Source organism: Pan paniscus, chromosome 4 (assembly GCF_029289425.2).
Source record: "Pan paniscus chromosome 4, NHGRI_mPanPan1-v2.0_pri, whole genome shotgun sequence".
Classification (NCBI taxonomy): Eukaryota; Metazoa; Chordata; class Mammalia; order Primates; family Hominidae; genus Pan; species Pan paniscus.
Window position 1 is genome coordinate 133,143,300 of NC_073253.2, and position 27,077 is coordinate 133,170,376.

A 27,077-nucleotide genomic window follows, 5' to 3' on the forward strand; every position below is an offset into this window, starting at 1 on the left:
TCTATAGGACTAAAGCTACAGAAATCTAGAAATCAAGGAATAAAATGTAATCCCTGCTTTCAAGGATTTCATAGTCTAGTAGAGAAAACAAACATGTCTAAGAGGCAGTTGATAAGAACCATGATGGGACTGTTTTAGACTTTTTTTTAATTTTATTGATATATATTAGAGGTACATATTTTCAAGGTATATGTAATAATATATTCATATAATGAAATCAGGGTAAATGAGATATGCATCACCAAAATTACTTTTCTTTACACTAGAAACATTCAAATTATTCTCTTCTAGCTATTTTGAAATGTACAATTAATGGGGTTTTTTGTTTTGTTTTGTTTTTTGAGATGGAGTCTGGCTCTGTTGCCCAGTCTGGAGTGCAGTGGCACGATCTCAGCTCACTACAATCTCCACCTCCTGGGTTCAAATGATTCTCCTGCCTCAGCCTCCTGATTAGCTGGAACTACAGGTGCCCGCCACCACACCTGGCTAATTTTTCTAATTTTTTAGTAGAGACAGGGTTTCGCCATGCTGGCCAGGCTGGTCTCAAACTTCTGACCTCAGGTGATCTGCTGCCTTGGCCTCCCAAAGTGCTGGGATTACAGGCATGAGCCACTGCGCCCAGCCAATGGGGTTGTATTTTTAAGATTTATCTTTATGAGCCCACTGAGAAGATAAAATACGTAATCAGATGGATTTTTTTTAATCTCAGGAATAAGCTATGTATTCCTAGTACCTACTCTCCCCAACATCCTCCCACACTATATGTTTGCTAACTTGGGGCATCCAAATACAGTAATCAAGTTGAATTTCTTCTCTTTCCACAGGAAGTCTGTACCTTGATTATCACAGAAGCATTTCCTGAAGACTCTGGGGAGTTCAAGTGTATTGCAGAAAATGAGGCTGGCACTGCAGCTTCTGCAACAAACTCTTAGTTTCCCCAGGTAATAACTCTTCAAAATCTCTTTGCTACAATTCAGCCCTGAGCCAAAAGGAAGAGTCTTTGTTTCCATCTGAACTCATGATTAATTATATTTTTGAAAGAAAGTAGTAGAGAAATCAGAGCGTCCTCCCAAGTTATCCATGAGCAAATTTTCTCCAAAACTGGCCTCCTCTCTCTGGAGCACCAAAACCTACACAAAGGACACAAATCCAAACGATACCCCCATAAACTTTATGCCAATTACTCCTGAACCAGCCAGTCATAATGAACATGAGATCCAGTTTCCAAAGAAGGATTTCTGTACCATCAGTGGAAATACTTTTGAGCTACAAGCACAATAGTAAAGGGAGACAGACCCAACATTCACTCATTCAACAAATATTCCTGGTTCTGTAGATAGATCATGACAAAGCTCCTGTCCTCAGGGAGTTTGCATTCTGACATGAGTCACTTTATGTCGGTCCTCCCTTGCTTTTCAGTATGCATTTCACCATGGCTGAAATATTAAGCCCTGTGCTTAGATTCACAGTTAAGGGTTTATTACACAGACTTATTGAAAAAAAAAATCAGGCCAGGCACGGTGACTCACACCTGTAATCTTAGAACTTTGGGAGGCCGAGGCAGGTGGAACACTTGAGGTCAGGAGTTCAAGACCAGCCTGGCCAACATGGTGAAATTTCGTCTCTACTAAAAATAAAAAATAAAAAAATTAGTTGGGCATGGTGATGTGCACCTGTAGTCCCAGCTATTTAGAAGACTGAGGCACCGGAATTGCTTGAACCAGAAGGTGGAGGTTGCAGTGAGCCAAGATCATGACACTGCACTCCAGCCTGAGCGACAGAGCGAGACTCTGTCTCCAAAAAAAAAACAAAAAGGAAAAGAAAAATCAATACTGAAATAACACAAGATTTTAAAGAAGTGGAATCTCTTCCCAAAATAGAATTCAGTGTCCTATCTCAATATAAAAATGTAAAACATTGTGTGATACAGGTTTCTTCTTTATCCATGAAGAAAAACAGACCTTAGAATAAAAACAGAAATGTCCTTGTGTTTGGAAAACAAACCTACAAATGTAAAGATAATTCAGTTAAGTGAATTTTCCTACCAGGTTATGTTTAAAACAACACAATCCATCACCATTTGCTACTTCTCCACCCCCCAACACAAACCTCAAATCAAAATATTGTTTAAAAAATAACCTAGGGGCTTGGTGTGGTGGCTCATGCCTGTAATCCCAGCACTTTGTGGGGCCGAGGCGGGCAGATCACCTGAGGTCAGGAGTTCAAGACCAGCCTGACCAATATGGTGAAACACCATCTCTACTAAAAATACAAAAATTATCCAGGCGTGGTGGCACATGCCTGTAATCCCAGCTACTTGGGAGGCTGAGGCATGAGAATCGCTTGAACCCAAGAGGCAGAGGTTGCAAGGAGCCAAGATCAGACTACTGCACTCCAGCCTGGGTGAGAGAGCATGGTGGGTTTGCCTTGGGAAGATGGCCAATACTGATTATCTAAATTTTTTCTAAGTACCTGTGTTTAATAGTGAGCCTTTGGGAGGCTAGGCGGGAGGATCATGAGGTCAGAAGTTTGAGAACAGCCTGACCAACATGGTGAAACCCCGTCTGTACTAAAAATACGAAAATTAGCCGAGCCGAGTGTCATGGCACACACCTGTAATCCCAGCTATTCAGGAGGCTGAGGCAGGAGAATCACTTGAACCCAGGAGGCGGAGGTTGCAGTGAGCTGAGATTGCGCCACTGCACTCCAACCTGGGCAACAGAGCGAGACACTGTCTCAAACACACACACACACACACACACACACACACACACACACACAAATAGTGAGCCTAGGTCAGGCACAGTGGCTTACACCCATAATCCCAGCACTTTGGGAGCCTGAGGTGGGTGGATTGCTTGAGCCCAGAAGTTCTAGACCAGCCTGGGCAACATAGTGAGACCCCATCTCTACAAAAATATGCAAAAATCAGCTGGGTGTGGTGGCTCATGTCTGTAGTCTCAGCTACTTGGGATGCTAAAGTGGGAGGATGGCTTGAGCTGGGGAGGTCAGGGCTGTAAGTGAGCTGTGATCTCACCACTGCACTCCAGCCTGGAGGGCAGAGCAAGACCCTGTCTTTTAAAAAAAAAAAAAGAAAGAAAGAAAAAAAAAAGTGAGCCTTTAAAGCTCTAAAAGGCACGGTTGCTCACACATGTAATTCCAACACTTCGGGACGCTGTGGCAGGAGGATCACTTGAGCATAGGAGTTTGAGGCTGCAACAGATATGAATCATGCCACTGCACTTCAACCTGGGAGTCCAAGTGGGACCCCATCTCAAAAACAAAAATAAGCAAATAAATAAAACTTTAAAAGACCTTGAATTTATAAGTTAGTATCTTTCATAACACATGACCATCTTCATTAGTAAAATCACCTATGGAGAAAACTATTGGGTAAATATTCCATAAAAGTTAACAAGTTTTTATTGAGTGTCTACTATGAGCCACACTGTGTTAGGCCAAGATAAATAAGTAGTAAACAGTCCCTCTCTCAGAAACATTTTAATCTAGTTAAGGAGATAAACCTACAGAATGTCCATTATATGACTTCCCATTTCACTTGAGTCTCTCATCAATCGTCTGATTTAGGTTGGTAAACCTTGTGCTACTCTTTTTTTTTTTTTTTTTTTGTGAGTCTGGGTTACAAGTCTTGCTGTGTCACCCAGGCTGGAGTGCAGTGGTGTGATCATGGTTCACTGCAGCCTCAAAATCCTGGGCTCAAGCGATTTTCCCACCTCAGCCTCCCATGTAGCTGGGACTACAGAAATGCGCCAACCTGCCTAGCCTCATTTTTCGATTAGTTATTAAAGCTCAAAGTTTAAGCAACTTGTTTAAGGCTACACAGCATGTATGTGGTGGAGTGGGCCCTCACACTCAGGTCTCCAAAAACAGATAACAAAAGGTAAATATGTCTAGAAAGTTGTAGAGCATTAGCCAAATTAATGTTATCATTTGTATTCTTTAACTCCAAACCCGATGGATTCCATTATTATTTCTTGCTTGAGAATAATATAAGATTGAGTCAAATGTTAGACTGGATATTTCAAATTACAAATGCTACAATGGGATTCCCTTTCATTATATATCTATGCAGAATTTTAATAACCACAGTGAATTTGTGTGAACTAAAATAAAACTTTCTTCACTCCTTAGTTCTTCCATCCCCAATGTGACATTTTCCTTTTCAGTTGATATAGCAGAAATGAGTTTCATCACACACATCTGACCTCCGAATTTAGAAGAAGTTCACAGCACCATTTTTTTTTACAATGGCATATATATCTTATATTTTTGAAAGACAAGAGCTATATATGAAGAGGGAAGAATGAGAGACAGTTAAATAGCTACTCTGTTTCTGAAACTGATGATAGACAAGGAATCCCTTAACATGTAACAGGAAAGGTTTCAGTGAGATAGTAGGAAGTTACTATATTTTGTAAGGCATTTGAATAATTTACTGAAGGCCCTTACTGATAATTTAGAAAAAGAAATGGAAAAGGTTGTCTTTGTGAGCAGGTTGTAGTAAAAGTTCACCCATCTGGCATTGTAATAATTCCAGTCTTAAGAGTCTATGATTTTTCTCAAATAGGCAATTAAACCATTCAAATAGCTATATTTGTGAGGAAACAAACCACCATTCAAAAAAGCAAATCAAACATTAAAAGGCAGGAACAAACAGATTTACAGTAGATTATTAATATAGCCCCCGACTACCGAGAATGGTATCATAAAAGAGGACCTACTTACCTTTCCTAAATCATCCCTTGATCCCCCTATTATAGCAAAAACTTTAGCCTTGACGTACCATGAAGGCTATCACATGTAACACACGGTAACCTGGGTTGTATCTTACAAAGACCTAGAGAAGAGGCAAAGCTTGAAAGACAAAGAGTAAGCAGAACTAAATTCTTCCTCAAGTGTAGTATGCTTAGAACCTGCTGTAGGCAAAATTGGGAATTTAGCAGGTTGTCCTGGATGTCTTCCCTACTTGGCTGGTGAGGTATACCTCAAACTTTTGGTACAGAGAGACCTCAAATCTATTATTTCCTTTTCCATGCCCTAATCAAACCCTGTTCTCCAGCAGAACCAAATGTCAGTCACATATACCACATTTAAAATTGCTTAGAATAGATAGGCTGGGCATGTGGTTTATGCCTATAATTCCAGTGCTTTGAGAAGCAGACATGGGAGGATCGCTTGAGGCAAGGAGTTCGAGACCAGCTTGGGCAACATAGCGAAACTCTGTCTGTCCAAAAAATTTTTTAATTAGCTGGGTATAGTGCTGCATGCCTATAGCCCTAGCTACTTGAAAGTCTGCAGAGGAAGGATCTCTTGAGCCCAGGAGTTTGAGGCTGCAGTGAGTTCTGATCATATCACTGCACTCCAGCCTGGGTGACAGAGTAAGACCCTGTCTCTAAAAAAAAACTAATAATAAAATAAAATGCTTGAAGGAGTGTCTTACTCATAATAAATGCTATATATTGGCTATTATTACTTTTATTCTATCACTTGCATTTGCATTTTAAGTCTCTCTAATTTAGATGGAAAGGTTTTGTCTCTATTAATGGAATTTGAAATATCAGTGAACAGATGTTGAAGAATATTTTGGGAGACTCCTGAAATAAGACTTTGTAGGCAACCACCTACTCACCAAGTCTAGCATGCTTTTTCTACTAAGGGCTGCACGCCCAGGCAGAAATTATCAAGCTTTCTTTGAACACCAAAGAAAGGTACACCTACTTGGCCAGCTGTGAAGGATTTTATATGGCTCATATGTGCTCAAACATCTATTTGCTGGATTCTAATATACATGTTAATTCAATCAAGATTGGGGTATCTACCCATGAGGGAGGGGAACTGAAGCCACCCCATGGAGATAATTCTACTCCCTTGGCCCAATCCTCATGCCACCTACCCTACTTCACCACATTTGCTGATTCGACATTTTATTCTTCTGCAATTATTTACTTCCCTGCACAAAAATGGAAATCTAAATACCATGATGGTCTCTGTGACAAAAAGTGAAAGGAAACTAACTGTTAGGAATAAAGGGAGATGAACATGCATTGACAGCTCTAATTATATAGATTGCTTATTTGTTTGGTTGTTTCTTAAGTGTTTCAAAACTCTTTCAGAATAAAAGTACTAGGCAAAAGGGGCATATGCCATACAGATTCAGAAAACTTGCTCAAGAAACACCATCATGTTTTTCCACCTCCCTACCTTCCCAGTGACATGTCACTATGACCTCAGTCTCCTGCTTTGCCCAGACTGCCCTCCACCTCAGAACAAACTGCTAGTACTGAGAGACCTCAAATCTATTATTGAATCCTACTCTCATTAGGCAAAAGAAAAAAGACTTCAGATGAAGAATTATGCAATACAGATCAACTGGGAGCCCATCTATCACTGGTCTTATTCCTGGAGAAGTCTTAGTATAATAGATAGAAGAACTCCACTCTTGAAATATTATTTTCCCTTTAGTCCTCTCTCTTAAACTGGGAAAATTCAAAGTCCCCACCATAATAAAGAAATAAGAGGGTTTTTTTTCTATTTTTCCCATTTCCCTATTCACTGCCCTTCCCTCACATGAGCTTGCTAAAGTTCATAGTCAAAATTCACGTCTGAAATAAAGAGGCTTGCAAGAGAAGTTCATGTAATCCCACTCCTTAAATACCACTAAGACATGTGAGATATTGTTTAGATTGTGGACTCTTACTTTGACATGCCAGCATAGGTAGATGGACAGGCAAGCACATCAGATGTCACTGTTTGGCAGCTGATAAAAGTCAGTGGTGCTATAATACTAAGCACAGAGCCACTAGATTAGTCTGTGAGGGAAGGAGATGCCTCTTCCTTCCCTTCAATAGTGGGTTAAACCCAGCTGGCACCCTCTGGAACTACGGGTAAGTCCCTTCTTTATTCCTACTACACTTTTAGGTCTTGTTTTTGTTTTTTGTCCAAATCAGATGAGTGTATACAAAGATGATTTTCAGATAAAAAGTTTGAAAGCCACAACATTATAATGGTATTACACAAAAATTTAAAGAGAAAGCGACTCATTCATTTCATTGAGACTGGAAGGCATTATACAAATGATAGAAGGAAAGATAGCTGTGTGTCATTATTTTTAAATCACCATTTTTCCTTGAAAAGGGACACTTGATCTGATGTAATTGTGGTGATGTCTTATGAACGCAACATATCCTCTATCAGTCTTCTGTGTAAGTCTATGCTATATTAGAGATAGGAAAAAAATGTTAAGATTTTTTTAAAAGGAGACTGAATAGTACTTTATTTATAAAAATCTTTGAAATTCATTTAACATTATTTGGAATAAAATGACACTGTCATATAACAGAATCTATTATAGAATTAAATTGTTGAACAGTAACTACAAACATAAAATACAGGATTACCTGCGTAAATGTCTGCATAAAATTTTGACACATGGATAAAATGAAACTTATGAAATAACATATTTTTAATTGGGCTTTTAAAAATATCACTAATTATTAACAATGTAGGCCAATATCAACATGCACAAGACAGTTGCCATTCTGAAAATATATGTAAAGAAAAAAAGAGAACTGTTTCTGGAAAATATCTACTATTTTATAAGCGGTTTATTCCTTGCTATCTGAAATGAGTCTCAATAATGTACCTGCCCAGAAAGAAATTTAGGAATCAAACTCTGGATTCAATTCTGCAACAGACTGAATAAACCGATAACTACAAAACTACTTGCCTTGAAACAGACTTTTTTTTTAGATCTACTCAAGGCCCTCCTTCAGGATGTTTTTCCCCAACATTTTAAATGCCTAAAGTAGTTCATTTCTAAAATGCATTCTAGTTTAATGTATTTGTGTTCATAAACCTGAAATTAAGGAATATTTAACTTTTTAAGTATTCTTTCTCAATAGCGTCTTTCTCTTGGCTGTTTAGTTGCATTTCTGTTTTTTCCTAAAATTGCTAGTTTTAATTTAACTCTAAACTACATAGGCAGCTTTGAAATACTATTTTTTGAAGGTATCCTATTATTTAGGATGAAACTGTTTGGTCTGGAAAAGTTTTATTAACATTTTATCCAAGACAGTAACTAAAATAATTAGAAGACTTCGTTTCAATGATGACAAACAATTTGGTTAATTTTTCAGTTAAAAGTTTGATTTGTCATTATCTCAGTATTGGCTTATACTAGATGAAACAAAATAGGCAAATGTATTTTGAATCAATTTATCTGATATTTTCAATGAAAACAGGATTAGTGTTAAAACAATTTATAGGACTAGTCTTTGTGTGTAATGTCTATATATAGTCCCGCTTAGGTTTACCGTACTAATGGAAAAAAAATCAGAGGCAAATATAATCCTTCAAGGTTGATTTTCATGGCAAATGTTTCATCTAAGAAAAAATGAGGATGTACTGTAGGAAGGCAGGAGGCCCACTACAGAGCTAAGTAGGAGGAATGGCACCTGTCTTTTCTTGGTAAGGTATAGACTAGTTTCATATGTGTCTTATTTACTTCTATGCTTCCTGTTTGCCATTTGAAAAGAAAAAGTAAAAGAGCTAAAGCAATTTCAAAATTAGTCTGAGATCTCCAAAGGTGTGGCAAAAAAAAAAGAAAAAAAAGACCAAAAAACAAAATTAGTCTAAAATACATACTAAACAAATAATAAAAAGTAAAACTCTAGATAATTAAAAGAACATCAAGACCAACAACTAGGAAGTATAATCTAAAAATAACAGAATTATAAGGTATGATTCTGTTTAAAAATACATAATAAAAACAGAAAAATGTATAAGTGGCTCTGGAATGCAGCCTGTAACATATATTCTACACAAACATATACACACAGTCACTCCTTAATTAATATCTAGTTTAGTAATATGGTCAATTTGGAATCAAGGAGAGAAAAAGAAGCAGTGAATTGTAAGGTTAAAAAGCAATCTGCTCAGCTGGGTGCGGGGGCTCATACCTGTAACCCCAGCACCAAGGGAGGCTGAGGCGGGAGGATTGCTTGCAGCTAGGAGTTTAAGACTAGTCTAGGCAACATAGTGAAACCCTGTCTCTACTAAAAAAAAAAAAAAAAAAGAAAGAAAAAAAGAAAAATTAGCCAGGCGTGGTGGCTTATATGTGTAGTCCTTACTCTGGAGGGTGCAGTGGAAGGATCGCTTGTGCCCAGGAGTTGGAGGGGCTACAGTGAGCTATGATCGCCTGGGCGATTAAGCAAGACACACACACACACACACACACACACACACACACACACACACAAAAGGAAGGAAGGAAAGAAAGGAAAAGAAAAAGCACATCAGATCTGAAAGATGTCAAATAAACAATGTTATTGTTTAAGCAAATATTGTAACAATTATTTTCTCCTTTTGAAGGAACAATATTCTTCAAGAGAAGCTCACTCTACCAAAGCCAGGAGCACAGTATTCTCAGGATCTCAACAAGGAAGAGCAGACCAAGGTTGCTTCTGATTCCTTACAACCTTCCGTAATTCCAGGCTTGTGGCCCCAAATTCAGGGCCCCACCCTTCCAGGAACAAATCATTATAGTAATAATTTGCCTTCATCTTCCATATACCAACTAAGCATGTTTAACTACGAACGTCCAAAACACTTCATCCAGTCCCAAAACCCATGTGGCTCCAGATTGCAGCCTCCTGGACCAGAAACCTCCAGCTTCTCTAGCCAGACCAAACAGTCTTCCATTATCATCCAGCCCCGCCAGTGTACAGAGCAAAGATTTTCTGCCTCCTCAACACTGAGCTCTCACATCACCATGTCCTCCTCTGCTTTCCCTGCTTCTCCCCAGCAGCCTGCTGGCTCCAACCCAGGCCAAAGGGTTACAACCACCTATAACCAGTCCCCAGCCAGCTTCCTCAGCTCCATATTACCATCACAGCCTGATTACAATATCAGTAAAATCCCTTCCGCTATGGATTCCAAGTAAGTGAATTTTTATATACCGCATGTACAGTGAACTTATATCTGAGGAGTTTGCGAGGGGGTAGGAGTTTTGGGGGTATGCTGCAGTTCATTCTTTACTATCTAAAAAGGCAATGTGACCTTACAGTCTCATTCCATAGTTCTACTAGAACATGCTGAACCAGGGTACTGGCAATAAGAGGTCATCTGACTATTCTCCAGTGTCCAAGCTGCGCTGAATCCAATTACCTATTACCCCATAAAATTATTTACCCATTATTTTCCATCTTTGAAAAAAATAATTTCTCACATACCAAAGAACAATGAACTTTTCCTTTAGTTCTAAGCTAAGCTCCTCATGCTGTAAATTTAATTCCTCTGGTTCTGGGCTTGGCTAAGATGAACACCTGTCTGCTCTTCTTCAGATAGGATTTCCTCTCACATAAGCAGAGGCTATTAAGTTTCTTCTCAGTCTTTTCTTCCTATCCCTTTTCCCCTCTAATCCTGAATATCCACTTGGCTGAAAAATTTTTAAATTAACAAATAAAAAAACCTGGAACTCAGACCCTGGAATGTATACATTTTCCTTACTGTGATCAGAAGAAGGAAGGCCTGAATAGATGAAGGCTTATGACCTTAAGGTTTCGTTTGGTAATTAAAACCACACCTTGTTCAAATTAGTTGGGTTGATCTAAATACAGGGACTAATACTGGGGCCTTATGTAAACATGTGCTATTTCCACTACCCTAAGACTGTCCTAGGAGAACCTAGTATGAAAAAGGAGATGGTGGTTATGCTTTTTTTAAAACATGAACTGAATACCTTGTGCTTATGCAAACTAAAGGCTATCAGCTTTCCTGTTCCTTGGCTGGCTGGAACATCAGAGAATTAAATCAGAGGCATCTCAAAAATTGTCTGATGGAATATGTTTTGTTGCAGGCTTACTAATACATTCACTCAACTCTGCTAATTTCTCGCAGTCTTCTCTAGAGGCTAATTTTTCTACAAACTCCTATTATTGGTGACAACTTTGGAAATCTAGTTGAACTGCCTATAGCAATTCAACTTGCAAAAAAAACCTTTTCAATATTTTAAAAAATAAAAATCAGGAAAACCAAAAACATTTGTTAGAATCCTACAGATATTAAGTTGAACCATTTGAAATGGCTGATAGTCAACTGTTTTTGAACTACAAAAATGGCATTCTCACAGGTTTAACCTAATATTTTAAAAGGATGTTTTTAATAATTGAGAGCCCTTTCTTTCTCTTCCCTCCCAAATTCCCTTTATAATACATAGATCTTTCTTGGTTATATTTACCCAGATGATCATTTTCCATCTAGCTTTCTATTATTTCCATATTTCCTATATTAGCATTTTAAAATCTAAAAGAATTTTTTTTCTTAGTAAAGTCTTTCAATCATATTTCAAATTACTGCCCAGAAAAGAAAGTTATCAAAGACTTAAGAAAAGAGAAAGAAAGGCAAAAACATAATAAGAAATAAAGCCTAGGAGGTCCCCAAACCAGAGATCAAAGATCCACTTTAGCTGTTCCATTTTCAGCAACCACAGATAACTCTTTAATCTTCCCATAGCTACTTGATACCCATTTCGTGTCCAGCTGTACAGAGTGGAAAGCCCTGGCCCTTTGAACATTTGTGCACAACTCCCTCGTTATTATGGGCTCCAGTTCGCCCTGACTTCCAAAATAATCCCTTGGATTCTGACCTAGAGAAATTTGAAAGCTTTATTTAGATTTTCATCAATAGGAAGCTCTTAGGCAAACATTTTACCCAGATGATCAAACCACAGACTGAAAATTGAGGGGAACTCAATTGTTCCTTCCAAAAAGCTTGCTATGTGAAATTCAGCAAGCACTTTACCTACCCAGTGCTTCAATTTTCTGGTCTGTAGCAATATTAAATAGTTAGGTAATTAATGATAGAGAAAGGACCTATAAAGCAGTGTGCAAACGTACTATTAGTTTGTAAATGGGAGCATTTATCAAGTTGTAACACTTAATCCACCTAAACTGGGAATAATGAGAGTATTCAGTGAACAAAGTGACTGAGGTTACATATACATCAGTGATTCTCAGGATTGGTTTTGATAATCCTTCAGGATTTCTCAGATATATTCAGAATTTCCCAGATATGACAAGTCTAAAAACAATTATTTAATGCTAATTCACGTTAACAAATGTGTGACTTATAAAGATGATAAGCTAGCATTAAAAAAAAAAAAAAAAAACAGTAGGCTAGGCCAGGTGTGGCTCACACCTGTAATCCCAGCACTTTGGGAGGCCAAGGTGGACGGATCACCCGAGGTCAGGAGTTTGAGACTAGCCTGGCCAACATGGTGAAACCCTGTCTCTACTAAAAAAAAATACAAAAAAATTAGCAGGGTGTTGTGGCAGGCACCTATAATCCCAGCTACCTGGGAGGCTGAGGCATGAGAATCGCTTAAACCCGGGAGACATAGAGAGAGGCAGAGGTTGCAGTGAGCCAAGTCCATGCCACTGCACTCCAGCCTGGACAATAAGAATGAAACTCCGTCTCAAAAAAAAAAAAGTGGGCTATTATAATTCCATACGATTGAAAAAATATGAGATCTATAAGGCCAAAGAGATTTTGCCACTTTGATCTAGGAATTCAATCTTTAAAAAAAAAAATCGCTATTTTAAAAAACATTTTGTTTGGCTATTAACTGAACAAATCAGACTTTAAAAATTTATATAGACAACCATAAAGATCTTAAGACCTGAAATGTCAGGAGAGGAAATGTGTATCATTAGCTTTCAATAGAGTGTCCTGAATACTATGAAAATCACTCATTCACTCAACTGATAGTATCTCCTATACCCATGCTCTGTGTTCGTGGATATAAATGATATAATGATAACAAATAAGACATATTTTTTCTCCAGAATGTTTACAATCTAATGATTACTAACCAAGTTCCCAAAGCCAGTAAAAATTAAAACTCTGGCCCTACTTGGAGGAAATACATTTCTACTTAGCTCACAAGTCCTTTTAATGATCCTTGAGAATATTTGGAAAGGATCATTTCAGAGAAGAGACCAAGATTGTCTCATCTGGATAGCCAGAGAACATTTATTATAATAATGGTAAAATACTCATTGAGGGCAGTGGCTAGTTTCCTCACATTAAATAGATTAATAAAGATTAGTCCCTGCAGGCCAGGTGCGGTGGCTCAAGCCTGTAATCCCAGAACTTTGGGAGGCCCAGGCAGGCAGATTACCAGAGGTCAGCACTTTGAGACCAGCCTGGCCAACATGGCAAAACCCCATCTCTACTAAAAATTCAAAAATTAGCTGAGCATGGTGGCGGGTGTCTGTAATCCCAGCTACTTGGGAGGCTGAGACAGGACAATCACCTGAACCCAGGAGGCAGAGGTTGCAGTGAGCCGAGATCGCGCCACTGCACTCCAGCCTGGGCAACAGAGCGGGACTCCATCTCAAAAAAATAAATAAAAATTAAAAATAAAGATTAGCCCCTGCAGGGCTCTGAATGGATAAACTAGGTAAAAACTGAATAAAGCACTGTGATACATTTAAGCTACCTAACAGATCTAAAAATACAGGACTCTCTAAATACCACCCTATCCTCTTATCAGAATCAACAAGGGAAATACGGGAGGGGCAAGGACATCATAGAAAAAATTTAGGATCAAAATTTGAAATAAAGACTTTATTTGCTTTTTTCCAGTTTACATTTCTTTCTCCTTCCTCAAATCATCCCATTCTTTCTCTAAAAATCACTTCAGTAGTATTGAAGAAACTGTCATTACTTTAGAAGTTATTTGCTGTTATATAGTGCCATACTTGGATTTTCTAGAATATGAAATTAATAGGAATTGGAAATTACAGGAAAGTCAATGACTGTGTAAACAGTAGACTCCATTCAAAGCAAAAGATTATTCACTACAAGCCAGTGGTGTGCTGGTAAATGTCTAACAATCATTGGACAAAAGAGTCATTATTTGTGATATTTACCGATTTCCCTGGTGTAAATATTTCCACCACAACCAATTTCAAACTATAACATGAAATCATAGGAAGCTGGGAAAAGATGCTAAAAATCAGCCCATATGAACCAGCTCCAGAATACCACCACTTAATATCTACCCATAAATCAAACAAGAAATTCGGTCATCGTAGCTATAACAAAGAACAAAATTACGTCCTTTGCAGCAACACGGATGCAGCTTGAGGCCACTATCCTAAGCAAACTAACACAGAAACAGAAAATAAAATAGAGTATGTTCTCATTTATAAGTGGGAGCTAAACATTGGGTACATATGAACACAAAGATGAAAACAATAAACACTGGAGATCCCAAAAGCAGAAAGCAGGGACAGAGGTGGAAAAGGGTTCAAAAACTAACTATCAGGTACTATGTTCACCTCTTGGGTGACAGAATCATTAGAAGGCCAAACCCCAGCATCATACAATATACCCATGTAAGAAACATGCACATGTACTCCCAGAATCTAAAAAAAAATTTTATTAAAGAAATTAGTCATAAGATTGGAAGAGCTCTCAAGCTGCCATTAACTAGACTTACTCTCACATTCCTTAGGGAAGATCTTCAAGGAAGGACATCCTCCTTATGTCTAATCTAAATTCTTCCTCCTGACACTTAATTTCCATTTGCCAAAAGGAAAAAAAAAAAAAGATAGTAACCATTCTTATAAAATATTTCTTGACTGTTATTAGGGCAATTTGTTTTTAATAATACTAGTAGTACTAAGTGGTAAACTCAACATATCTAAAGGTAATTTGCAAAATGAGGCCAAGACCTTCTTTTTAAAAATCTTTTCTTTTTCCTTTTTAAAGCTATCAACAGTCCTCAGCTGGCCAACCTGTAAATGCAAAGCCATCCCAAACTGCAAATGCTAAGCCCATACCAAGAACTCCTGATCATGAAATACAAGGATCAAAAGAAGCTTTGATTCAAGATTTGGAAAGAAAGCTGAAATGCAAGGACACCCTTCTTCATAATGGAAATCAAGTGGGCAAGATGTCTATTTTGTACAAAAGGCCAATTAAACTATAAAATCTAATTTTAATAAGGAAGTTCTAGCTCACAGATCTAGGTCCATATATCAACAAGGAATAAGATTATCTAAAAAGAAGGAATATTTGGGCCCTATTCCATTTCTCTCTGCATGAAATCACCTCTTGGTTTACAGTAGTAAAAGAATGAAGCAAATGAAAAATGTATCTGAATGGTTTAATGAAATTTTTCTGTTATTAAATATTACCCTCTCATAAAATATGTCTGATGCCCAAATAACTACTAGGAATTACTGTCAAGTCAACTTAGTGTACTTTGATGTATAATACTGACAGGTAATTATACCTATAATTCTTATCATGTAGTCCTTATTGTGTATATTATATTAGTAACTTATCTTTAAACAGTACTATATGCCTTTAATACAAATACATTTAGCCTATCAGTTGGACTGCTCTCAATCAGAAGTTAGTACAATCAAATATTCAGTGCTCACTTAATAAAAGTTACTTCTGGCTGAGTGCAGTGGCTCACGTCTGTAATCCCAGCACTTTGGGAGGCCAAGGCAGGTGGATCACCAAGGTTAGGAGTTCGAGAACAGCCGGACCAATATGGTGAAACTCCATCTCTACTAAAAATAAAAAATTAGCCAGGTGTGGTGGCATGCACCTGTAGTTCCAGCTACTTAGGAGGCTGAGAAAGGAGAATTGCTTGAACCCAGGAGGCGTAGGTCACCATGAGCCAAGATCGTGCCACTGCACTCCAGCCTGGGCGACAGAGTGAGACTCTGTCTCAAAAATTAATTAATTAAAATTAAATAAAAATTACTTCTGAATGTGAGCACATGAAGTATTATATTCAAAAACAAAGCTGACTGGAACATGCAGAACAACAGAGGAAAGGGTTGAATTTCCCTTTACTTAGGAGATCCTTATTTAAGAGTGATTATGCTTGCCTGTCATAGGAGCAAAAAGAAAGCCTAAGTGAACCTTTACTGCAAGTGAGGGAAATGGTACTAGAATAGAAGGAAAATGCTTTGAATGGAAGAAAAGACTTTCAAAAAAAAAAAAATAGAATCAGCCAAGCGCAGTGGCTCACACCTATAATCCCAGCACTTGGGGAGGCCGAGGCGGGTGGATCACAAGGTCAGGAGATCAAGACCATCCTGGCTGACACAGTGAAACCCCGTCTCTACTAAAAATACAAAAAATTAGCCGGGCATTGTGGCAGGCGCCTGTAGTCCCAGCTACTCAGGAGGCTGAGGCAGGAGAATGGTGTGAACCCAGGAGGTGGAGGTTGCAGTGAGCCGAGACTGTGCCACTGCACTCCAGCCTGGGCGACGGAGTAAGACTCCGTTTCAAAAAAAAAAAAACATAGAATCTATCATTCAATAGATAGAACTATGCTTCTTTGAAGTTCTGACCTATAGTAGTGGTTTTAAGGTAAACCTGTACAAACATCTTTTATTAAATCTAATTACTGTCTCAATAAATTCTCTAAAGCGTCTAACATATGAAGAGAAGATGGCTCGCAGATTGCTAGGACCACAGAATGCAGCTGCCGTGTTTCAAGCTCAGGATGACAGTGGTGCACAAGACTCGCAGGTAAGTTAAAATGCTCTAAGTGGAGTATTTTTATTCTGTGCGATTTTTAAATGTCTGCTTTTCTAAATGCTTATAAATAGCATCTGAAATAAAAGTCGGTCAGTTCCATCCACCATTGGATACATAAAGAGGCCATGATAAACATATATACATAATTTTACCACATTTTACCCCATTTTCTGGTAGTTCTAATACCTGGATACACAACGTCACAAAATCAAAACACAAGAAGTCTAATGGTATTATTTTTTATCAGGACATTTATGGGTCAGTTAGACCTAGGACTCTCTATAGTGTCTACACGGACAGGGAATATATGGGTTGTGAACCTCCAATAGGACAGAAATTAAGATTATAAATGAAAGTAATTATAACCTTTCTCATAAGCTGTTTAACATTTCAATGTTTTAAAATATACTTGTGGTACTAATGAAACATCCAATTCCTTTTGTTATATTCCTGTTTTCAAACAATGCTTTCTGAAAACCAAAAAAAAACCCCTCATGAGTAATTGTTCTAAGATTAACAAATGTATCCTTTCCAAGAAGGGTTTAACTTTATGGTGGCACATCCCACAGGTTTGCACCTGATCGATTTTTTTTTTTTTTTTTTTTTGAGACAGTCTTGCTCTGTCACCCAGGCAGGCTGGAGTGCAGTGGCACAATCTTAGCACACTGCAAACTCCACCTCCCAGGTTCAAGTGATTCTCCTGCCTCAGCCTCTCAAGTAGCTGGGATTACAGGTGCACACCATCAGGCCCAGCTAATTTTTGTATTTTTAGTAGAGATGGGGTTTCACCATGTTGGCCAGGCTGGAACGCCTCGGCCTCCAAAAGTGCTAGGATTATAGGCATGAGCCACCACGCCTGGCCTCAACTTGATTTTAACAAGTAAACTTAACCCCAAAGAAAAATGTACAGTTGGTGGCTGGGCACAGTGGCTCACGCCTGTAATCCCAGCACTTTGGGAGGCCGAGGTGGGTGGATCACGAGGTCAAGAGATCGAGGGGATCCTGGCCAACATGGTGAAACCCAGTATCTACTAAAAATATAAAAATTAGCTGGGCATGGTGGCCCGCGCCTGTAGTCCCAGCTACTCAGGAGGCTGAGGCAGAAGAATCGCTTGAACCCGTGAGATGGAGGTTGCAGTGAGCCAAAATCACGCCACTGCACTCCAGCCTGGGTGAGAGAGAGACTCCATCTCAAACACAAAAAAGAAAAAAGAAAAATGTTCAGTTGGACAGGTAGACTGAATGTTAGCACTCTTTCTTCCTTCGTAGTTACCTTCCATTCCCTCCAAAAAGTCCACAAGAAACTGGAAGCCAAAGAGATTAAACCAGGAACACAAATATTCCTAGCTTCCAAATGTAGAAAACTGAAATTCGGTTTTTTTTTTCCAACATCTACTTCCCAAGTTCAAGTGATTCTCGTGCCTCAGACTCCCAAATAGATGGGACTATAGGTGCGCACACCGTGCTGGCTAATTTTTGTATTTTTTAGCAGAGACGGTGATTTCACCATGTTACCCAGGCTGGTCTCAAACTCCTGAGCTCAAGTGATCTGCCTACCTCAGCCTCCCAAAGTGCTGGGATTACAGGCATGAGCCACCACACCTGGCCTTTGAAATTAATTTTTTGGTTCTGTTTGATGCAACTACACCTACTAAAAAGGATGGAAGAGGGTCTACTAGATCAAGAACTACAAACTGAAAAGAGAACTTAAATTTATTTTTGGCTACTAAACAGTTCATGAATTCGTTCATTCAACTAATTTACATGGAGAACCTACTTGTATGTTGGGCTCTGCACTTGGTATGGAAGATTACAGCAAAAATGAGACACAAACTCATCACTATTAGGGGAATTACTCAAAGCAATATTATACTGATGATGGTTCACCTTTTTTTTTTTTTTTTTTTTTTGAGACAGAGTCTTGCTCTGTCACCCAGGCTGGAGTACAATGGCGCGATCTCGGCTCACTGCAAGCTCCGCCTCCCGGGTCCATGCCATTCTCCTGCCTCAGCCTCCCGAGTAGCTGGGACTACAGGCACCTGCCACCACACCCGGCTTTTTTTTTTTTTTTTTTTTTGTATTTTTAGTAGAGATGGGATTTCACCGTGTTACCCAGGTGGTCTCGATCTCCTGACCTCATGACCCACCTGCCTCGGCCTCCCAAAGTGCTAGGATTACAGGTGTAAGCCACTGTGCCCAGCCTGGATATTTTTAATTGGATTACTTTTACTTTACCAAAAAATTAGTTGATTTGTTTGATCACTGAATTGACCAGTTGTTTTGATATTTTGCTTAGAGAACCTTAAGGCTAGCCAAAAATTCTTACAGAGTTGTAAGACTTTTGCCTTAAAAATGACAAAATACATTAGCTAAATAGATTCATCCCAAAGCAAATTATTTGTACTCAGATCTTGTGTGCTCCTACACAGCTTTGGGTAGGGACTGTGTTTTCCACTTTGTATCTCCCACTGTGCTAAGCACAGTGAAACGCAAAATACACACTACTTAATCAATTAGTTCTCTTATAATTTTCATAAATCCCTGATTTTATTCTCAAATAGAAATAATTTTCTGCTGTTCGGATATAAATCCTAAAAGATGTTTGCTTAAATATAACTTTATTAAACAGGAATTAATGCTATTTTACAAAGCTTTTTCAAAGCCTTACACATACCTTTCATGGAGTCCATCAGGATTTTGTGCCACGAGCTAAAAAGAGAAGAATTTCCCAGTCTAATATGTGTTTACTGCTGTTGGTGCCACTTTTGAGCAGCAGGCATAATACCCTGCAGCTACTGCCAATACAAGTGACTTCATGTCTATTCCTGTTTTACTAAAGGACAATCTGTACTCTGTGCTCCCATTTCAAATGCACCAGGGAGACACATCACCCTTTGTCATAAAATAGTCATCTGAAAAATGAACCACCATCAATTCCAAGTCTAGCTAATTTTCATAAATAATACTTGTTGAATAGTCCCATTAATTCTGGGCTTCTTGCTAGAGTGGTAGTATGTTAGTGCACTGTACTTTAAGGGCTTAAAAGCTGAATATATAGAACTTATCAGGGCTGTTCAAATACAGCCAAAATAGGAATGTTCCTTTCAACTGTAACTACTTAATTCTGCTTCATTCAAGCTAACAATTGCATGTAAACATTCTTACTTTGTTTTAATTTCAAGCAACACAACTCAGAACATGCGCGACTGCAAGTTCCTACATCACAAGTAAGGTAAAAATTTTTAATTTTAAAGAAATGTATGTTTTCCTATCTAAAATATTTTCAGCTTAAAAATGTAATATTTATAAAGCCCTCGAGCCTACTCTATACCTTTTGAAAAATACAATGTGTATTTTCTAATGTCTGAGAAGATGACCAAAATTTTGACGTTAATCATCAAAACTATCACAGGGGAATTTTTTAATGTTTTGGTCAAATAAGCCAGGATCATGCTTCTATATTAAACAATTTTCTCATGACAATGGAAACCTAATTCTAATAATACAATCTTTGGTGGTAAGAATAATCTACTGGGTACTGGGCATTTTAATAGACCATTTCTTCATCAATTCATGGCACTGTAAAAGAGAAACTAAGATGTACAATTTGTACCAGATGTTTCTAAATTGCTACCATTTCTAATAGTCATCAAATATGCCACAGGTAAATACAGCCCTAAGGCCTCTCTTCATTGTTATTACACTATCAGATCAAACAGTAGATTCTGTGGTTTCAAATTTGATGGCTAGGCTGGACGCAGTGGCTCACACCTGTAATCTCAGTACTTTGGAAGGCCGAGGTGGGTAGATCACCTGAGGTCAGGAGTTCAAGACCAGGCTGACCAACATAGTGAAACCCCATCTCTACTAAAAATACAAAATTAGCCAGGCGTAGTGGCACATGCCTGTAATCCCAGCTACTCGGGAAGCTGAGGCAAGAGAATCACTTGAACCCAAGAAGCGGAGGTTGGTATAACTGAAATACCACATCTCTGAATATAACTATATACATGTTCACACCACCACTATAGAAAAACGTCAAACACTTAATTTGGATATTTTTATTTATTTATCTTTGAGACAGACTCTCACTCTGTCATCCAGGCTGGAGTGCAGCGACGCGATCTCGGCTCACTGCAACCTCCGCCTCCCGGGTTCAAGCGATTCTCCTGCCTTAGCCTCCTGAGTGAGCTGAGATTGGGCCACTGTACTCCAGCCTGGGCAACAAGAGTGAAACTCCATTGAAAAAAAAAATTGATGGCTAAACTATATTTGTGCAAAATGAAAAGCAATGATAATATTTACGCATAGTTGTTACCAAAATATTCTTGTAGAAGTAGATCAACCTCAAGGGGAGATGTGAATGATCAGGATGCAATCCAGGAGAAATTTTACCCACCACGTTTCATTCAAGTGCCAGAGAACATGTCGATTGATGAAGGAAGATTCTGCAGAATGGACTTCAAAGTAAGAGAAGGGTTCAAAAGTACTGGGGGAAAATTAACAATGGGATACTAAGTTTTGAAAAATGTCCTTTTCCTACTTCATAGCTTGCAAAGCAGTACGTACAATGGACAAGAACACAAATTCTGAAGTCAAACTGATGTGGGTTTGAATTCTGGCTCTGCCATCTTCCAGCTAAGCAACCTTAGACAAGTCATTTAACCTCTCTGTGCTTTTGTCTCCTCATCTGTAAAAGGGGATAACAAATACCCCAAAAAATTATGAGGATTAATTGAGTGAATAGGTATACCTAATAAATACTTTTATAAGTGAAGCTATCAGAACAATATAATTTTTAAAGTATAATGCCTTTTTTTTTTTTTTTTTGAGACAGGGTCTTGCTCTGTCACCCAGGCTGGAGTGCAATGGCACAATCGCAGCTCACTGCAACCTGTCTCCCAGGCTCAGGCCATCATCCCAACTCAGCCTCCCTAGTAGCTGAAACTACAGACGCGTGCCACCATGCCCAGCTAGTCTAGAACTCCTGGGTTCAAGGCGATCCACTCACCTTGGCTTCCCAAAGTGCTGGGATTACAGGCGTGAGCCACTGTGCCCAGCCTTAAAGTATAATGTCTCTCCAATTCTCCTCTATCAAGAAATTCAAGCCACCCTGCTTTCTCTTGGCCTAAAAGAGTCCCTCAGACTAGAAAAGCTCTTTAGAAGAGGTTATTTTTTTTATCCTTATTTTGGAGAACTTTTCCTTATAAAATTTTTTTTCCAGATTCCTTATCAACTCAAGTTAGTGTTAAAGCTTTGGATTCCATTGTTAACAGTTTATGTAAAAACACTTAACAAATTGCCATTTATATGCCAAACTATAGCTCAAGAACACTCTGTTTTAGAAAAATTACTCATTAGATCAGGAAGCCTCATATATATGTACCTCTGGGACTTCATTTGCAGTCACATTTAGCCAGAAAAGCAATGACTTCTATATTCCTTATGGAAACCAATGTAACATAAATTAATGTTCTAAATATAGAAATTAAGAGTTCATAAAGAGACTGAGGTTGCATGTAAAAGAGTTATGGTTTGAGACAGTCTAAAAATACTATGTTAATTTCAAGGATCTTATTTCCAATGTTTTGTTTAAAAAATTATAAATACCTTTTGAGCTCTTGCTTTGCATTTCAATCACAAACCCACTCAGATACGGGAACTGTTTAAATTCATATATGGACAAATAGGTTTCAGTGATGCAATACTTTAAAATTCTGCCATCTCCTTGTGTTTTTCTTTCTAGGTGAGTGGACTGCCAGCTCCTGATGTGTCATGGTATCTAAATGGAAGACCAGTTCAATCAGATGATTTGCACAAAATGATAGTGTCTGAGAAGGGTCTTCATTCACTCATCTTTGAAGTAGTCAGAGCTTCAGATGCAGGGGCTTATGCATGTGTTGCCAAGAATAGAGCAGGAGAAGCCACCTTCACTGTGCAGCTGGATGTCCTTGGTAAGCCTCCAAAGAGACCCTTGAGAATTCCTTAAAATCCAGAAGTATTGAAAAAAAGAAAGTATTTTAAAAGAAAAGCCCAGCAGACTTCATATTTAAGGTTAATGTCTACACAACCTATTGGAATGTCCATTTTTATCTACAAACCACAGGAAAAAAAAATATATATATACACACATATACATATATATATATAGATATGTGAAGGAAAGTCAGTGAAACTAGAATGACAGATCTATCACCAAAGCTTTTCTGGAAAGAAAATAAATCATACAATTTTAGACAAACCAAATAATGAAGCATAAGCATTTCTAGACGTAACTATAGAGTCTCAAAATGAAAATCTTAGTCTAATCATTTCTCTGGTCTTTGTTTCTCCAAAATGAGGATAATAAAAATAACCAATCTGACTCATAATATTACAGAATTATCATAATCTGTCAAACGTTAAATACATAGTTTAAAAGTGAAGAGTAGGCTGGGTATAGTGACTCAGGCCTGTAATCCCAACACTTTAAGAGGCGCCAAGGTGGAAGGATCACTTGAGCCAAGGAGTTTGAGACCAGCCAGGGTAACAAATAGCAAGATCTTCTTTGTCTCTACAAAAAATTAAAAAATTAGCTGGGCATAGTGGTGCACACCTATAGTCCCAGCTACTAGAGAGGCTAAGGCGGGAGGATAACTTGAGCCTGGAGTTTGAGGTTTCAGTGAGCTATGATTGGACCACTGTACTCCGGCCTGGGTGACACAGTCAGACCTTGTTTAAAAAAATTTCTTAAAAAATCAAGAGTAAATATCAACTTTTAGCCTTAGACTATGTCCTTTTTACTAGGAAACTAATGTCTAATTATAACCAAAACAGGCCTACTTGCTTTAGAAAACAGGTATGGCTACATTTATGTCTCAAATCTGTCTTAAGTAGAGCAGTTCTTATAAAACTGGTGTCTGGTTTTTAAATTTTACACTTTAAGTGCTTTAAATATACAAGTTGAGTATCCCTAATCCAAAAATCTGAAATCTTTAAGATGCTCCAAAATCGACATGACACACAAAGGAAGTGTTCATTAGAGCATTCTGGATTTTCAGGTTAAGAATGCTCAACAAGTATAACGCTAATATTCTAAAATAAAAAAAAAATCAGAAATCCAAAACACTTCTGGTCCCAAGCATTTCAGAAAATGGATACTCAACCCATACCATATTTTTAATACTTTAAGCCATTGTATATTGCATAAGAGATATTTTGCTATAATTCACTGTTTATTATACAGAAGTTTGATCAGGTTAAAGGATAAACTATTTTCTTGAGTTTATATTCTACCCAGATCAATACAAAATCTTTAAGATTATTCAATAATATACCAAAGGGCCTCAATCTCAGGGGAAAAACTAGTGAGCTGGAAATTTTCAAAAACACATACAATTTAAGTGATTAAAGTTTAGACAAATCCTATTTGTACCAATGGCTTCAGAAATACTACAATAGTAGAGCTGAAAGAGATCTTGGCTGCCATCTGTTTAATCTCATTTCTCCTTCAGAAAAACCAGGGTTATGGTACTGAACTATCGTTTCCTGTCTCCCCTCAGGTAGCTGAAAATAAGGTCATAATAATTACTGATATTCCCACATTCCTTCAGAGTTTACAAAGTATCTCTTTGTTTATTATCTCATTTGTTCCTTACAATTATTTTGTGTGGTAGACACAACAGTCACTACTACCTGGATTTTTTTTTTATAACAATAGATAAAACTGAGACTCAGAGAAACTAAACAAAATTTTACCAATTTGGCATGGCTCATGGAGCCAATAGGTAATTTGAACCCAAGCTGTCTGATACTCTTTCCATCACTCATGCTGCCTCCCTGTAGATGAGATGATAAAGAATATAACTTAAATTTGGGCCAGGCACGGTGGCTCATGACTGTAATCCCAACACTTTAGGAGGCTGAGGTGGGCAGATCACTTGAGGCCAGGAGTTAGAGATCAGCCTGGCTAACATGGCAAAACTCCGTGTCCACTAAAAAAAATACAAAAATTAGTTGGGTGTGGTGCACACCTGTAATCCCAGCTACTCAGGAGGCTGTGGCAGGAGAATTCCTTGAACCTGGGAGGCAGAGGTTGCAGTGAGCCAAGATCACGCCACTGCGCTCCAGCCTGGGCAAAAGAGCGAGACTCTGTCTCAAACAAAAAAAAAAAAAAAGGAATATGACTTAAGTTTGAATGAAATATAATTATCTGATTATCAATTCAATGAATCATTACATTAGAGTTTAGAATTCTGAATGGTATAACAAAATAGTACTGCATGTCTTTTTACTGAAAGTTTCTTTCTGTTGCTGTTGCTTTTTAACGTTTTAATATCAACATACAAATTTCATAATACCTTGGTTTGATTTAATACCTTTTTTATAATATTTTAAATACTTGAATTTTTGTATTAATATATAGCAAAAGAACATAAAAGAGCACCAATGTTTATCTACAAACCACAGAGCAAAAAAGTTTTAGAGGGAGATTCAGTGAAACTAGAATGCCAGATCTCGGCTATACCTCCACCAAAGCTTTTCTGGAAAAGAAATAATGAAATGGTACAATTCAACACTGACCGAATAAGGTAGGATATGTATTTCTAGACTTACTATAGTTTATTTGGGTGAATCCAGTTATACTTTTTAACATGCATTATAAATGGCATGCATTTATCTCAATTTGTCTAGTTTTTAAAACACTAAAGAATAATATAATAAAATATATATTAGATAAAAATGTAAGAAAACTTCAGTAAGCCAGATTCCACTAATCAGAAATGTAAGGCATAAAGTAGACTAGGATTTATCTTTTTATCAACGATGATGAAAGATGGCCCAAGGAAATAAATGACATAGACAAGATTAAAGGGGGATGTTTTCTTTTCTTTTCTTTCTTTACAAAAAGCTTCAGCCTTTATTAAACAAAGGAGGAGGTAGGAAACAGATAACGGAACAGGTCAGGACCCCTCCATTCCCCTATACATACGCATAAATTCAAACACAGACACACCCGAGTGAATGACAGGGACCATCAGGGGACAGATTGAAGAGCAGAGGGAGACAGCACCCAAGGGGGGATGTTTAATTCAAGAAAACCAATAGTTATTTGGCAATAAATAGATACAGCTTTGGAATTTTCAAATTTTTTTTCTTCCTAGTCTGACTGTAGGTCAGAGACATCCACTTCACAGAAATAATTCCTGTACTTTCATTTCTTAAAAATTTTTATTTCAGCTTATATCAAGATAACACTGGAAGAGTTACTTTACTGATAAAAGATGTAAACAAGAAAGATGCTGGGTGGTATACTGTGTCAGCAGTTAATGAAGCTGGAGTGACTACATGTAACACAAGATTAGACGTTACGGGTATGTCATACTGTTAACCAAAGTATTATAAGGGATTTAACTAGGAAGATTTAATTAGAAATGAAAATCCCAGCAGAGTATAAAATTTGAGATATTTTCCCCATATATAATCAGTTTTGGTTCTTTTTTCTTTTCCTGTCTGATAATAAATACCTAGTGTGACCAATTTGGTTACAACAGGTTTTCTGAATCAACTTTTATGTGATCTATTTCAGCACGTCCAAACCAAACTCTTCCAGCTCCTAAGCAGCTACGGGTTCGACCAACATTCAGCAAATATTTAGCACTTAATGGGAAAGGTTTGAATGTAAAACAAGCTTTTAACCCAGAAGGAGAATTTCAGCGTTTGGCAGCTCAATCTGGACTCTATGAAAGTGAAGAACTTTAATAACTTTACCAACATTGGGAAACAGCCAACTACACCATTAGTAATATATTTGATTACATTTTTTTGAAATTAATCCATAGCTGTATTAACAGATTATGGTTTTAATTAGGTAATATAGTTAATATATATTTATAATATTATTTATCCTTTGACTCTTGCACATTCTATGTACCCCTCCGATTTGTGAAGCCTACAGGAAATCTGGGTATATGGATTTGTAACTGCAGAAGACTATCTTAAAATACAGGATTTTAACATTTAAGTCATGCACATTTAACAATTACAGGTTATAAATTAGTATCAACTTTTTAAACACATCTAATGCTTGTAATAACGTTTACTGGTACTGCTTTCTAAATACTGTTTTACCCGTTTTCTCTTGTAGGAATACTAACATGGTATAGATTATCTGAGTGTTCCACAGTTTTATGTCAAAAGAGAATAAAATTCAAATATTTAAAACGGACTGTCTCCTCTTCACAAAAGTCTAGATCTGTAAAATAAAACTCCACTCAGCAAAACCTATGAATAACAAGTTCCAAAAGAGCAATGTTATATTCTAGAACAGTGTGAAGCTCACTTACAGCTCAGCCAATTCCTCTAGAAACTAAGCTAGACTTGCCATGGTTTGCACTTCAAAGGCAATCACAAGAACTTAAAGGACTGAATCTATTGAATTTGTGATTTTGTTTTAACCAAACAGGTTTCTAATTTTTCAGGATTTTTCAGTCTGTTATGCTCAAAGG

General features: G+C 37.7%; 2 protein-coding genes across 3 annotated transcripts in view; one reads left to right on the plus strand and one right to left on the minus strand.

The window, feature by feature from the left end:
* On the plus strand, positions 1 to 27,037 carry MYOT (myotilin). The gene is made up of 9 exons (XM_055112980.2): positions 1 to 9,957; positions 14,797 to 14,971; positions 16,480 to 16,581; positions 19,773 to 19,822; positions 20,925 to 21,057; positions 22,337 to 22,544; positions 24,995 to 25,160; positions 25,810 to 25,943; positions 26,159 to 27,037. Exons 1-9 carry the CDS (start codon positions 9,602 to 9,604, stop codon positions 26,329 to 26,331), a joined length of 1,497 nt encoding a protein of 498 aa, XP_054968955.1. The 5' UTR covers positions 1 to 9,601; the 3' UTR covers positions 26,332 to 27,037.
* KLHL3 (kelch like family member 3) overlaps positions 1 to 27,077 on the minus strand; it is a 270,507-nt gene that overhangs the window by 242,181 nt on the left and 1,249 nt on the right. The window lies entirely within an intron of this gene.

What these genes read in the sequence shown, in the direction of transcription:
- MYOT (XM_055112980.2), top strand. Translation starts at nt 9,602, where the DNA reads ATGTTTAACTACGAACGTCCAAAACACTTCATCCAGTCCCAAAACCCA. An exon ending in TTCAACACTGACCGAATAAG is followed by an intron (nt 25,161 to 25,809) that starts GTAGGATATGTA and finishes TTTTTATTTCAG; the next exon opens with CTTATATCAAGATAACACTG. An exon ending in CACAAGATTAGACGTTACGG is followed by an intron (nt 25,944 to 26,158) that starts GTATGTCATACT and finishes GATCTATTTCAG; the next exon opens with CACGTCCAAACCAAACTCTT.